We start from the raw sequence: 13,377 nt of genomic DNA, 5'->3' as shown, positions 1-13,377 counted from the left end.
TTTTATTTCTCAATGGAAATTGTCTGCCATTTTGTTTTAAAGAGGTTGCAGCACCAACGCTGGAGGAAGTAACAAAGGCAGGTTCTGACATCAGCCATTGATTTCAATGGACTGGGGTATGACATTGTTACCAACTCAAGGAATTTAATATTTTATACATAGATATCTATATAACATATTAAACAATTTGCATATAGTATGCACTTCCTGAAACATTTTCCCACCACGCTTTGTTGATAACAGCCTTACCAGGAGTACATATCGAAAACTCAGGCATGCAGTGCCCATAATGAATGGTCAAAAAACTGTGGGCAATTCACACCTGAATGTCTAATATCTGCACCTAGTGGCTGGGAACACGGACTCATAATTCTACTCGTTTCCCTTCATTACAACAGCGTCTACACTTCAAAACGTATTTCATTGGCTGTAAAGCGTTTTGGGATGTCCTGAGGTTGTGAAAAGCACTGTAAAAATACAACTCTTTCTTTCATTCATTATACACTAGGCACGATGAGAAGTTTTGCAAGGCTGGCAAAGCTAGCAAAAGGTATCGTTACACCTAATTATGATATTTAACCCGAGGATATGCAGCATTATGTGACAGGTGCAGGCTGAAGGTTATTTTCTACAGTAGTGTGATAATGGGCCGTAATTTGCTGTGGCAGGGCATCTAATGACATCTGCCATTAGTTAGACTTGTTTTTGCACGTTTTTTAATTTTTTGAAGTTGCTGTATCATTTGTGTATAAATAATGGCGAGTGCCATTAGCCTCACTGTTATTTTGACAGCAAAATCTGGCCCAATATTGTAACACTTATACCATGTATTAAGTTGATTTACATACAGTTGACAGCTTTTGTTTTTTTTACATTATTTCATCTCAAATGGATGTGGCCATTGTTGATCAAGATGGGTAAAGGTTCAGCTGAATCCACAATGACCATACATGTCACCATTTGATAATTTCAGTGTCCTACAAAGTTTATATCCACCACTTTAAGTGGTTGGAAAGTCATGCACAGCATATGCCTGAATTTCTATTAAGTGCTGTTGACGTACAAGATTCCAAGTGGGAGTGTAAAGTCAGAAAATGATCTCTACTGTAGTTTTAAATGACTGCTTCCCTTTAAGTTTTCAAATAATGTTAGTCAGCAGCCTTTGATGGCCCAGTATGGTCTGGGAACTTTCTGCCCCAGGCGCTAACTCCGACATGTCCTCTTCCCTCTGGGTCTGTGCACTGTCCTGAAAATCGGCCTTTGCTTCTCCTATCTATGAAACTTTATTGCAGATAGGTTCCTCACCTGGAAGCCTGTCCCTTGCATGTAGAAGTTTAAAACCAGAGTTAATGATCATTTGAAGAACCAGTGTTGCTGAGGCAGACTTAAAGCTATGGGAGATCTGTTGCCTGTTGGTAGCTAGTATCGTTTTTCCAAGACTTTCGGAGCCCTCAGAAACCACCGGGCTTCATTTCACAAGACTTCTGCTCTTGTTATACACTTGTCACTCGAGCTGCACCATGTTATTACACATCCTAATATACAAGTAAAAAAAAGTGATGTTTTCCAGGAGTGAGCTCTCATGTCAACCATTACTTTTGTAGATGACAGCATTTATATCACTCATGGACTTACCAGGAGGAGTGGGTTAGGACAAGTGGTTTATGGGTTTTTTGTGTCACTATTGGGATTGCTATGAAATGTTAAGATTTTGATGGTTCAGAAAGAAAATAAAGAACAACACTAAGCTACAGAGGTGTTTTAACATCTGCCAAGGTGGAAATAAATATATTTTAATGTAAATTGGTCTGAACTATCTTATTGAGCACATGGGAACTTGCAATACTGGAACAGTTCTATTGGAACTAGTCTCAGCTGATGTAGACAGTTGCCATTTATTATTTATGTTCCTGTGATTATATAAACCGGATGATAATATAGTTGTTTTAAAAGTAAATAAAACAATCAGGATTAGCTTGTTCTATTAATAAATTATTACTTTATCATTTGAAGCTCAGTGCCACTGAAAACAAAATTCCAACTGTGTCCATGGGGAGAAGGAAAAAAAACCTTCTACCTGTCCTTACTTTTGCTGTTATTTGAAAATTGGAAAATTACTTTGGGGTGAAGTGGGATTTGTAGGTGGCAGCATCTAGTTCTAAATGTCTTTCTCGGTGCATTGGAAATGGAGTATTTCAGTTCTCCTTTACGACAGGAATGACACCTCGAAGTTGACAACTTTTTTCAATTCTTACAGGTTAGGTGTTTTTTTTAACCTAAGTCAGAGAAATTATGTAGAATTACATGCAAATTACAATGCAACAACAGGCCATTTGGCCCCACCAGTCCGTATTGGTGTTTATCCTCCACACGAGCAGTAGTCCCGATGCCATGTGCATTTCCTGTTCCCTGTGTTCCTTTTTTCTTCATCACTTTTCTAACCTATTCTTAAATGTTGACATTGTCTCTGCTTCAATCATTAATTCCAGTAGTACATTCCACAATTGCACAACCATCTTTGTAAAAAGGTTTCTCCTGATCCTAGTCCTAAATCTCTTGCATTTAATCTTATACCTATGTTCTCTCATTCTAGACCCGCTTAACACTGGAAACAGTCTGTTTCTATCTCCTCTGTTCCATCCCATGGTAATTTTCAACACCTCAGTTCTTCAGGTCCTAATCTGCTATGAATATTTTCTGACTGTGTTACAGAGAATTAATTAACTTCATGTTCTATGCCATTTTTCTTTCTATCGAGGTGGTGAGTTTCAGCTACACTTGGGAATTGTGCAGGGAAGAGCCTGGTGTTGACAGTTCTGATGAGGATTGTGAGGCTACTTGAATTATCAACCCCAGTTTCATTCTCTGTGTTCATCTAGGTGAGAGAGAGTACCAGTCATTTTTATTTAACTCTTGGGCTGACTGCTTCAGCCCACACACTCTGACACTGAATAAAACACTAAACCTTCTCAAATATCAGGAATAGTTTTATTACTGTAATATTACCCCATTACTATTAAAATAAGAACTTAAAATAAAATATTAAAAATTCAGAAATGTAATATTTTAATTCTGCTCAACATTCCCTATTCCACTATTTCTATTCTTTGCCTCTCTGTCGTATCTTTATTTTTTAAACTCTAATTTTACTTTCTCCTCAAAGTATGAGGAACTATGAAATTAAATTATCAAGGAATAGAAAAAGAAATAGTAAAGTATTCTACAGACACATAAATACTATAAGAAAAATCAGGATAGGGATAGGACCACTAAGAAATGCATAAGATAAGCTCACAGGTAATGACAGCAAAATGGCAGACATATCGAACGGTTACTTTGCCTCAGTATTTATCAGGGAGATTAACAAGGTGGGAATTGATAAACTAATCAAACTTAGAGAGGCTAAAATTCCTGATCCGGATAGATTGCATCTGATCATATTAAAAGAAGTCAGGGAAGAGGTAGCAGAAGCACTATTACATATATATAAAAATTCATTAGAAAAGGGAAGAGTGCCAGAGGACTGGCAGACAACTAATGTGATTCCTACATTTAAAAAGAGGGATAGAACAGGTCTACTTAGCTTAACTTCAGTGATAGGAAAGATCCTGGAATCTTTACTCAAAGATGCAACAGAAAAACATCTAGAAAATGAAAATATAATAAAAAGTAGTCAGCACAGATTTCAGAAGGAAAGTCATGCTTGACCAACCTTATTGAATTCTTTGAAGAAGTAACAGAAAGGGTAGACAAGGGGAATGTAGTAGATGTAATCTATTTGGATTTTCAAAAGGCCTTCGATAAGGTACCACATTGTAGACTCATGAATAAGGTCAGAGCATGTGGAATCAGGTGACAGGTAGCAGAATGGATAGCAAACTGCTACAAAACAGAAAACAGTAGAGGTTAAGGGTAGCTGCTCAGACTGGCAAAAGATGGGAAGTGGTGTTCCACAGGGATCGGTGCTGGGACCACTGTTCACAATTTACATTAATGATTTGGATTTGGGAATTGGAAGCGCAATTTCAAAATTTGCGGACGACACCAAATTGGGAGGTGTAGTTAATACAAAGGAAGAATGCGTCAAAATGCAAGAGGACATTAATAAACTTGCAGAATGGGTGTGTAATTGGCAAATGAATTTCAATATGGATAAGTGTGAGGCGATGCATTTTGGTAGAAATAATGAGGCGGCCACATACTCCTTGGATAATAAGAGTCTAAATGGGGTAGAGGAGCAAAGGGATCCAGGGGTGCAGATACACAAATCACTAAAAGTAGTGATGCAGGTTAATAAAGCCATAAAAAAGGCAACCAAGCACTGGGGTTCATTTCTAGAGGGATATAATTGAAAAGCAGAAAAAAAAAGAGATCTTCTTGTGGAGGCAGAGGGCATGGCTGAGGTACTAAATGAATACTTCGCATCCATCTTCACTAGAGAAGATGATGCTGCCATTGTAGCAGTAAAGGAGGTGGTAGTAGTGATACTGGATAGGATAAAAATGAAGAGGAGGTACTTAAAAGATTGTCAGTACTCAAAGTAGAAAAGTCACCTGGTCCAGATGGGATGTATCCTAATTTACTGAGAGAAGTAAGGGTGGAAATTGCATTGGTTCTGGCCACAATCTTCCAATCCTTCGATATGGGGATGATGCCGAAGGACTGGAGGTTTTCAAATGTTAGACCCCTGTTCAAAAAAGGGGAGCGAGATAAACCCCGCAATTACAAGCCAGTCAGCAAGTGGTGGGGAAACTCTTAGAGACAGTAATCCGGGACAAAATTAATTGGCACTTGGAAAAGTATGAGCTAATAAATGAAAGTCAGCACGGATTTGTTAAGGGAAAATTGTGTTTGCCTAACTTAATTGAGTTCTTTGATGAAGTAACGGAGAGGGCTGCTGAGGGTAGTGCAGTTGATGTTGTGCATATGGACTTTCAACAGGCATGTGATAAAATACCATGTAATAGACATTAGCAAATTAAAACCCATGGGCTTAAAGGGACAGTGGCAGCGTGGATACAAAATTGGCTAAGGGACAGAAAGAGAGTAGTGGTGAACGGTTGTTTTTTGGACTGGAGGGAAATATACAGTGGTGTTCCCCAGGGGTCAGTATTAGGACCACTGCTCTTTTTGATATATATTAATGACCTGGACCTGAGTATAGAGGGTATAACTTCAAAGTTTGCAGATGACACGAAACTCAGAAATGTAGTAAACAGTGTGGAGGATAGTAACAGACTTCAGGACGACATAGACAGACTGGTGAAATGGGCAGACACATGATAGATGAAATTTAATGTAGAGAAGTGTGAAGTGATGCATTTTGGTAGGAAGTATGAGGTGAGGCAATATAAACTAAATGGTACAATTTTAAAGGGAGCGCAGGAACAGGGAGACCTGGGGGTACGCAAACACAAATCTTTGAAAGTGGCAGGACAAGTTGAGAAGGCTATTAAAATAGCATATGAGATCCTGGGCATTATTAATAGGGGCATAGAATACAAAAGCAAGGGAGTTATGCTAAACCTTTATAAAACACTGGTTAAGCCTCACCTTGAGTATTGTGTTCAATTCTGGGCACCACACTTTAGGAAGGATGTCCAAGACCTTATAGAAGGTGCAGAAGAGATTAACCAGGGATGAGGGACTTCGGTTATGTGGAGAGAATGGAGAATCTGGGGATTTTCTCCTTAGAACAGAGAAGGTTAAGGGGAGATTTAATAGAGGTGTTCAAGATCATGAACGGTTTGGATAGAGTAAGTAAGGAGAAACTCTTTCCGGCGGCAGAAGGGTTTATAACCAGAGGACACAGAATTAAGGTGATCGGTAAAAGAGTCAGAGGCGACATGAGGAAACATTTTTTTACACAACGAGTTAGAATGCGCTGCCTGAAAGGGTAGTGAAAGCAGATTCAATAGTAATTTTCAAAAGGGAATTAGATAAATACTTGAAAGGAAACAATTTACAGGGCTATGGGGTACAGCATGGGAATGGGACTAATTGGATATCTCTTTCACAGAGCCGGCACAGGCGTGATGGCCTGAATGGCGGCCTCCTCTGCTGTACCTACTATGATATTTGTTGAGAATATTGAAATATTTCTTTAAATGTTTGGCATTGCTCATCTACCATCATACCTTTTAATCTAATTTCCCAATCTACCTTAGCCAACTCACCCCTCATACCTGTGTAATTGGCTTTATTTACGTTTAAGACTCTAGTTTCAGACTTAGAATTTCACATTGAGTTTGAGAGTGACATACTTATCATGATCACTCTTCCCCAGAGGATCTTTTACTGTGAGATTACTAATTAACCCTGTCTCATTACACAATACAAGATCGAAAACAGCTGTTCCCTGGTTGATTCCATGATGTATTGTTCTAGGAAACTGTTTCGAATACATTCCATTAACTCGTCCTCCAAACTACCTTTGCCAATTTGATTTGTCCAGTCTATATGAAGATTAAAGTCCCCAACAATTATTGCATTACCTTTGTTACAAGCTCCTATTATTTCTTGACTAATACTCTGCCCAACGGTATAGCTACTGTCAGGGAGCCTATAAACTACTCCCACCAGAGTTTTCTTCCCCTTGTTATTTCTTATTTCCAACCATACTGATTCTACTTCCTGATCCTCCAAGCCAAGATCCTTTCTCACCACTGTCCTTATTTCATCCTTTATTATCAGGGCTACCCCCCCTCCTCCTTTTCCATTCTGCCTGTCTTTCTGAAACGTCAAGTACTCTGGAATATTTAGTTCCCAACCTTGGTCACCTTGCAAACATGTCTCTGTAATGGCTATTAGATCAAACCCATTTATCTCTATTTGTGCCACTAATTCATCTATCTTGTTACGAATGCTTCGTGCATTCAGATAAGGAGCCTTTAATTTTAACTTTTTACCATTTTTCCCTGCTTTGACCTTATTCGCTGATGCACTATTACCGTTAAACTCTCTGACCCTCCCTGCCACACTCTGCTTATCTTTACCTAAATCACTACACTGCTCTGTTGCCTTGAATTTTCTCTTTAGATTTCTAAATTTCCCCATACCTGACCCCTCCCTGCCCCTTTTTAGTTTAAAGCCCTAATGAGGCCATATAAAAGCAAACCAAGCACTGGGGTTCATTTCTAGAGGGATAGAATTGAAAAGCAAAGAAGTTATGTTAGACTTGTATAGAACCTTGGTTAGACCACACTTGGAGCATTGTGAATAGTTCTGGTCTCCATATTATAAAAAGAATATAGAGACACAGGAGAAGGTGCAAAAAAAGATTTACTAGGATGATATCAAAACTGAGGTTATATCTATCAGCAAAGATTGAACAGGCTGGGGCTCTGTTCTCTGGAAAAGAGAAGACTGAGGGGTGACCTGATAGAGGTCTTTAAGATTATGAAAGGGTTTGATAGGGTAGATGTGGAGAAGATGTTTCCACTTGCAGGGGAGAACAGAACTAGGGGCCATAAATATAAGATAGTCACTAATAAATCCAATAGGGAATTCACGAGAAACTTCTTTACCCAGTGATTGGTTAGAATGTGGAACTCGCTACCACAAGGATAGTTGAGGCAACTAGCATAGATGCATTTAAGGGGAAGCTAGATAAACACACGAGGAAAAAACTAATAGGATATGCTGGTAGGATTAGATGAAATAAGGAGGGAGGAGGCCCGTGTGAAGCACAAACACTGGCATGGACCTGTTGGGCCGAATGGCCTGTTTCTGTGCTGTACATTCTATGTGATCCTGTCAATCAAAATGGAGATTTTCAATTGGCCGACATATGGCACGGCAGGAACAAACAGGCCCCTCTCCCTCCAAGTAGCCAGTGACCACACTTCTGTTGGAAAGTCGTCTCATAAAATGACACTTTTCTGTAGCCCACTAATAGATACTGCAGCAAGCCCTCTCCTTCCCCTTTTCCCATTCCCCCATTGAGGAGGGGGAGGTGTCTGATTTACATAACGCAGTGGGGATCAGCAACTTGATGCAATGTGGAACTGCACTCACATTCCACTATAGCTACTAACAAGTGTAAGTGCTGGCAGATTCCGTTTATTTTTCTTTTTGCACGTCGGACAATGTAGTAATAGTCCTTGGCTGCTTCGTGTAGCCCTATGTTCATCTGTGTAAAGGAGCAGGCATAGTTCAAGCTGTAAGGGGAATATCCTTATCCTGCATCTCTATCAGCTAACTGCGGTGTTCGTGGTATCTACCAGTCTGTTTATTTTGGTTTTGTGTTTCATTCTCTGCTGAGACATTGATGAATGCAAAGCTCCTTGGAGCCCTGAAACTAGATTTGTTCACACAATGGAAAATCAAGCTGGATTCACTGGCATTTACCTAGGGATAAGTATTTACAAGGTGTTTTTATACCATTCCTCAGCTGCCGTTGCCTTCAGCAGCCGGCAGGCACATCACGGTAGACTTGCCGGTTTGTAGACCGCCGGTGAGAAATGTCCATTTCTTGCTTGGGAATCCTAGTTGCCGTAGCTCTTGAAGTCGGATAAACAGCAGCAGTGGTACCTTTCGTTGGTGGTCACAAGTTGCATCTGTAACTGTTTGTGCGTGATGAAATCATGACTGGAATGTCACTATGTCACCACTGAGATGTGCTACTGCTGCCACGTGCGGCATGACATTAACACACTCTAAAGCATTTATTATTCTCCTACTGGTATCAGTGCTCAGCACAGTTAAATTGGGGAATTCATTGCACAGTGCCACAGATTGATAGGGCTCAGTTCAATGTTGGGTATCATTGCACAGATTGATGGGGCTCATTTCAATTTTGGTATCATTGCACAGAGCCACAGATTGATGGGGTTCAGTTCAATGTTGGGTAGAATTGCACAGAGCCACAGGATGATGGGGTACAGTTCAATTTTGGGTATCATTATGCAGTGCCACAGGCTGAATAGCTGACTTTTAAATTTACCCAATTCTGCTCAGTACATGATCACTGATTTTGCTTTGGGGAGATGCCCCAATCTGCCTTCCCCACCTTCCCATTATGGAGGGAAGATCAGATGGTGAGTTGCATCAGGGCAGCATTTGGACACCTCTTAGTGTAAACATGAGGTGGTGTTGGTGAATGTGTGGGGAGACATTGCCCCTAAGTGATGCATGATACTGGAGAGACCAGAAATAAGCAAAATACAAAGAAAATTGTAGAGTAAATGCTGGGGTTTTTTGTTTTAAAAAAAAATCCCTACACTTTTAATTTCTCTGTAATAGGAACTAAAGGTAACAATTCAGTGCTTCTGGCACAGTCCTTCACAAAAAGTATCGGAGTATAAAGGTCAGTACAATCTTGCAAAGATTGAAATTAATCACTGGAAAATCATGACAGCCATGGATCATCCTGAGTGATGAGTTCTGCACCTGAATCCCTGACATACATTCCTGTGGCACAAAGCCCTGTGCCGCGAGATGAGGGAAACATAAATTTAATCCCTTGATGCTTTAGGAATTGTCACTGTCGACACGGGGCATGTTAGCTTAGTGGCTATAAGCCACCGAGAGGTCATGAGTTGAAATGCCACCAATAAATCTGGTCATTTGTGGGCAGGAATCAGAAAAATGACCATGAAAGCTGCTGGTTTGTTATAAAATCCCAACTGTTTCATCTAAAGTCCTTCAGAGAGGGCTACCTTCCTTCCCTACCCGGTTGGGCCTCCATGTGACTCCAGTCCCATTTTATGTTGTTGACTCAATGTCCTCAGGGCAGCCAGGGATTGGCAATAAATGCTGCCTTGTCAGTGTCACTCCCATCTCAAGAGCAAAGAAAACTGAAAAGAAAAATCTTAGTTTAACTTAATGTGAAGAGATTGATGAACTCACGTGTTGACTTTGTTACTTTTAATCTACAGACGTTGTCCGGCCACGTCCAGCTTGATAACTGCAACGTAGAGAATGGGCAGCTGCAGATCCACGCACCTGGAACCTGTCAGGTGAAGTTTTGTACTTTCAGCCAGTCTAGTATTCATTTCCACAATGTAGCTCTCAGCATAATTGAAAACTGCGAGTTTATTGGGAGTGAGAGTACATCGGTGACTGTGGAGGGCCCTGGTCTGACTGACAGAAACTGGGCCTGCAAACACCTGGCGGTGGCTGCCAAATCCAAATCTGTTTTGAACGCTCCAGGACAAGCACTTTCAAACACTTGTGGCTCCGAAAACCATTGTCAACGTTCATCGAGCAACTTTAGAACATTTGAATCGAACGAGAATGTGACTGATTCACGCTGGGCTTCAGGCTCCAAACAAAACTTCCAGACGCCCTGCATGAGAGATGGTCAGTGCAATGGAGAAGGATGCATTCCAAAAGGGAGCCCCTGTGAGGGGGAAGTTATTACCTTGGAGACTGATTACAGTGACAGTGAAATGAGCACGTGTAGCGAGAATGAAGATGATGAGCAGTCTGTGTATAAACTCTCTTACCAGTCGCATGGCCTGAGTCGCTTGTTGGCAAGGACCAATCCGTTTAGACCACAGAAGAAGGGAATCGACCTCCTGCAAGTGGACTTGGAGTTAAAAACTCTCCAAAAAGAGCTGCAAAAGGATAAAGAGGCTCAGATTCTTGCTAGCGCCCTGCAGGGCTGCTTAATCCGAAAGTGCCTTTTTAGAGATGGAAAGGGCAGTGTGTTTATCTGTAGTCAAGGGCAAGCTAGACTGGAATGTAACATCTTCAGAAATCTGAGCTACGCTGTGCGATGCATCCAAAATGCCAAGGTATAACTAAGGATAGGGATTTCAAGAGCAGCTGGGCAAGGTTACAGGGTTTAAACGTCGGGGACCCCCAGATTTTAAATCTGCCTGTTAACTTTGGATTTTTATCGTCAATCTGGTTTCCGGTCTAAAGGTTGAGCGTCTTTTGATAATGGAACGTTATACCTTTGTTTGGGATGACAAGGACACAGAGCATCTGAACTTGTATTGGGAGGAGATAGAAAGTATCCAATCCTGCCTGCTGATCAGGGAGTGGCTTTGTTAGTGGCGGTGATGCTTGTGCATTTACAGCCTTTTCCATCAACGCTAGTACCGCGATTGAGCAGGCCGGGGTTCCCTCCTCTGGATAAGAGGAGACCCGATAGAGGTCTTCAAAATTATGAAGGGGTTTGATCGGGTGGATGTGCAGAAACTATTTCCTCGTGGGTGGGTAAAGAACAAGGGGGCATAAATATAAGATAGCCACAAATTTCAAAGTTTGCAGATGACACAAAACTTGGAAATGTAGTAAACAGCGAGGAGGATAGTAGCAGACTTCAGGCAGACATAGACAGACTGGTGAAATGGGCAGACACATGGCAGATGAAATTTAATGCAGAGAAGTGTGAAATGATGCATTTTGGAAGGAAGAATGAGGAGAAGCAACATAAAATAAATGGTACAATTTTAAAGGGGGTGTGGGAACAGAGAGACCTCGGGGTTCGTATACACAAATCTTTGAAGATGGCAGGACAAGTTGATAAGGCTGCTCAAAAAGCATACGGGATCCTGGGCTTCATAAATAGGGGCATAGAGTACAAAAGCAAGGAAGTTATGGTTAGGCCTCAGCTGGAGTATTGTGTCCAATTCTGGGCACCACACTTTGGGAAGGATGTCAAAGCCTTGGAGAGGGTGTGGAGGAAATTTACTAGAATTGTACCAGGGATGAGGGACTTCAGTCATGTGGAGAGATTAGAGAAGCTGATATTGTTCTCCTTAGAGCACAGAAGGTTAAGGGGAGATTTAATAGAGGTGTTCAAAATTATGAAGGGTTTAATAGGGAGAAACTCTTCCACTGGCAGAAAGGTTGATAACCAAATGACACAGATTTAAAATAATTGGCAAAAGAACCAGGGGGAGGATGAAAATTTTTTTATGCAGCAAATTGTTATGATCTGGAATGCACTGCCTGAAAGGGTGGTGGAAGCAGATTCAGTAATAACTTTGAAAAGGGAATTGGATAAATACTTGAAAAGGAAAATGTTGCAGGGCTCTGGGGAAAGAGCAGGGGAGTGGGACTAATTAGATAGCTCTTTCAAAGAGCCAGGGGAGACTGAATGGACCAAATAAGGACCATGGGGGACCTCGGCTTTCAAAGAGGAAATCTTTTAAAGGACCATCCCTGGGTAGCGCCACATCTATTTTCACAGTCATTGAAGCTGCCCCTACAGTTGGTTCCTTAATTGCTGTTTTGGTAATAAAGTTGTACAGATAAACAATACACAGGGCTCCCTCCTGTCCTAAAGGGGCTGCTTCATGCTGGGGTACAATTTCACAGGCTCCAGGAACCCTATGCTGCCTTGCCCAAGTGAGTCTGGACATTGAATGTTGATAGGCTATTTGACCCAGGGGTGGGACATCACACCATGTAGTGTGGTACTGAGCCTAATCCTTTCACTCCCCAGTATCCAGATGGGTGCACTTTCCAACATAGGTCAGTGATGGAGAGGAGCAGGAACACTGGCTGAATTTTATTTTTGTTGGATTTTTCCTTCATTTGTCCAGGGCACTGATCACAATTATATTCCTCAGCTGAAATCAACTAACTCAGTGATAGCAACCTCGCCTCTGAGTCAGTAGGTTGTGGGTTTAGACCTGCTCCAGGACTTGAGCACATAATTTAGGCTGATACTTCAGTTCAGTACTGAGGGAGTACTGCACTGTCGGACATGCCTTTTTTCGAATAAGGTCCTGTCGTCCCCCTCTGAGGTGGACGTAAAAGATCCAATAGCTCTCTTTGAAGAAGAGCAGGGGAGTTCTCCCTGGTGCCTTGACCAATATTTATCCCTCAACCAACGTCACCAAAACAGATTCTCTAGTCATTTATCATGTTGCTATTTGTGAGATCTTGCTGTGTTCAAATTGGCTGCTGTGTTTCCTATATTACAACAGTGACTATACTTCAAAAGTACTTCATTGGCTGTCAAGTGCTTTGGGATGTCCTGAGGATGTGAAAGGTGCTAAATGAGTGCAAGTTTATTCTTTTCTTTCACAGACCAGAGACCAAAGCTGGAATCATCCTGATTTGTGTGGCTCAGTACGACACTACATGGTGCGTTTACCCACAAGCCCCTCGGGGGGCTGATTGCTGCTTGTCATAGTTAACAATTCTAACTGAGCACAAAGTCCACTGTGGACATTTCCGCCGATAGTGAACCAGCAGAGGTCAGTTTGCCATCTAATACCAGCCACGCTTAAAACCTCACCCAACGGTAGTATGACGACGATTATCAGAGGAACGGGTTGTGCATTCTAACAATTCCAAATTGATAGATAGTCGTGCTAGCTGTCATGGTGGGGCAGCATTGGACTAATGGACATCTCCCAACTGCCGAGAGCAGGAGGCTCATCAGCTTAACGCGCTGGCACTGAGAGATTCTTA

At 41.5% G+C, this 13,377-nt stretch overlaps 1 protein-coding gene and 1 long non-coding RNA gene across 2 annotated transcripts in view; one reads left to right on the top strand and one right to left on the bottom strand.

Moving 5' to 3' along the window:
- Positions 1-13,377, top strand: part of fbxo10 (F-box protein 10) — a 66,456-nt gene that overhangs the window by 18,163 nt on the left and 34,916 nt on the right. The window contains exon 3 of the mRNA XM_067983356.1: positions 9,879-10,739. Within this exon, the coding sequence (XP_067839457.1) occupies positions 9,879-10,739 (861 nt within the window). The remainder of the gene's footprint in view (positions 1-9,878; positions 10,740-13,377) is intronic.
- Positions 1-13,377, bottom strand: part of LOC137321130 (uncharacterized) — a 42,509-nt gene that overhangs the window by 27,209 nt on the left and 1,923 nt on the right. The window lies entirely within an intron of this gene.

The sequence above is a fragment of the Heptranchias perlo genome, chromosome 4 (assembly GCF_035084215.1).
Source record: "Heptranchias perlo isolate sHepPer1 chromosome 4, sHepPer1.hap1, whole genome shotgun sequence".
NCBI classification, from domain to species: domain Eukaryota; kingdom Metazoa; phylum Chordata; class Chondrichthyes; order Hexanchiformes; family Hexanchidae; genus Heptranchias; species Heptranchias perlo.
The sequence above is the reverse complement of the archived record's forward strand: the minus strand, read 5'-3'. Positions and strand labels throughout refer to the sequence as shown.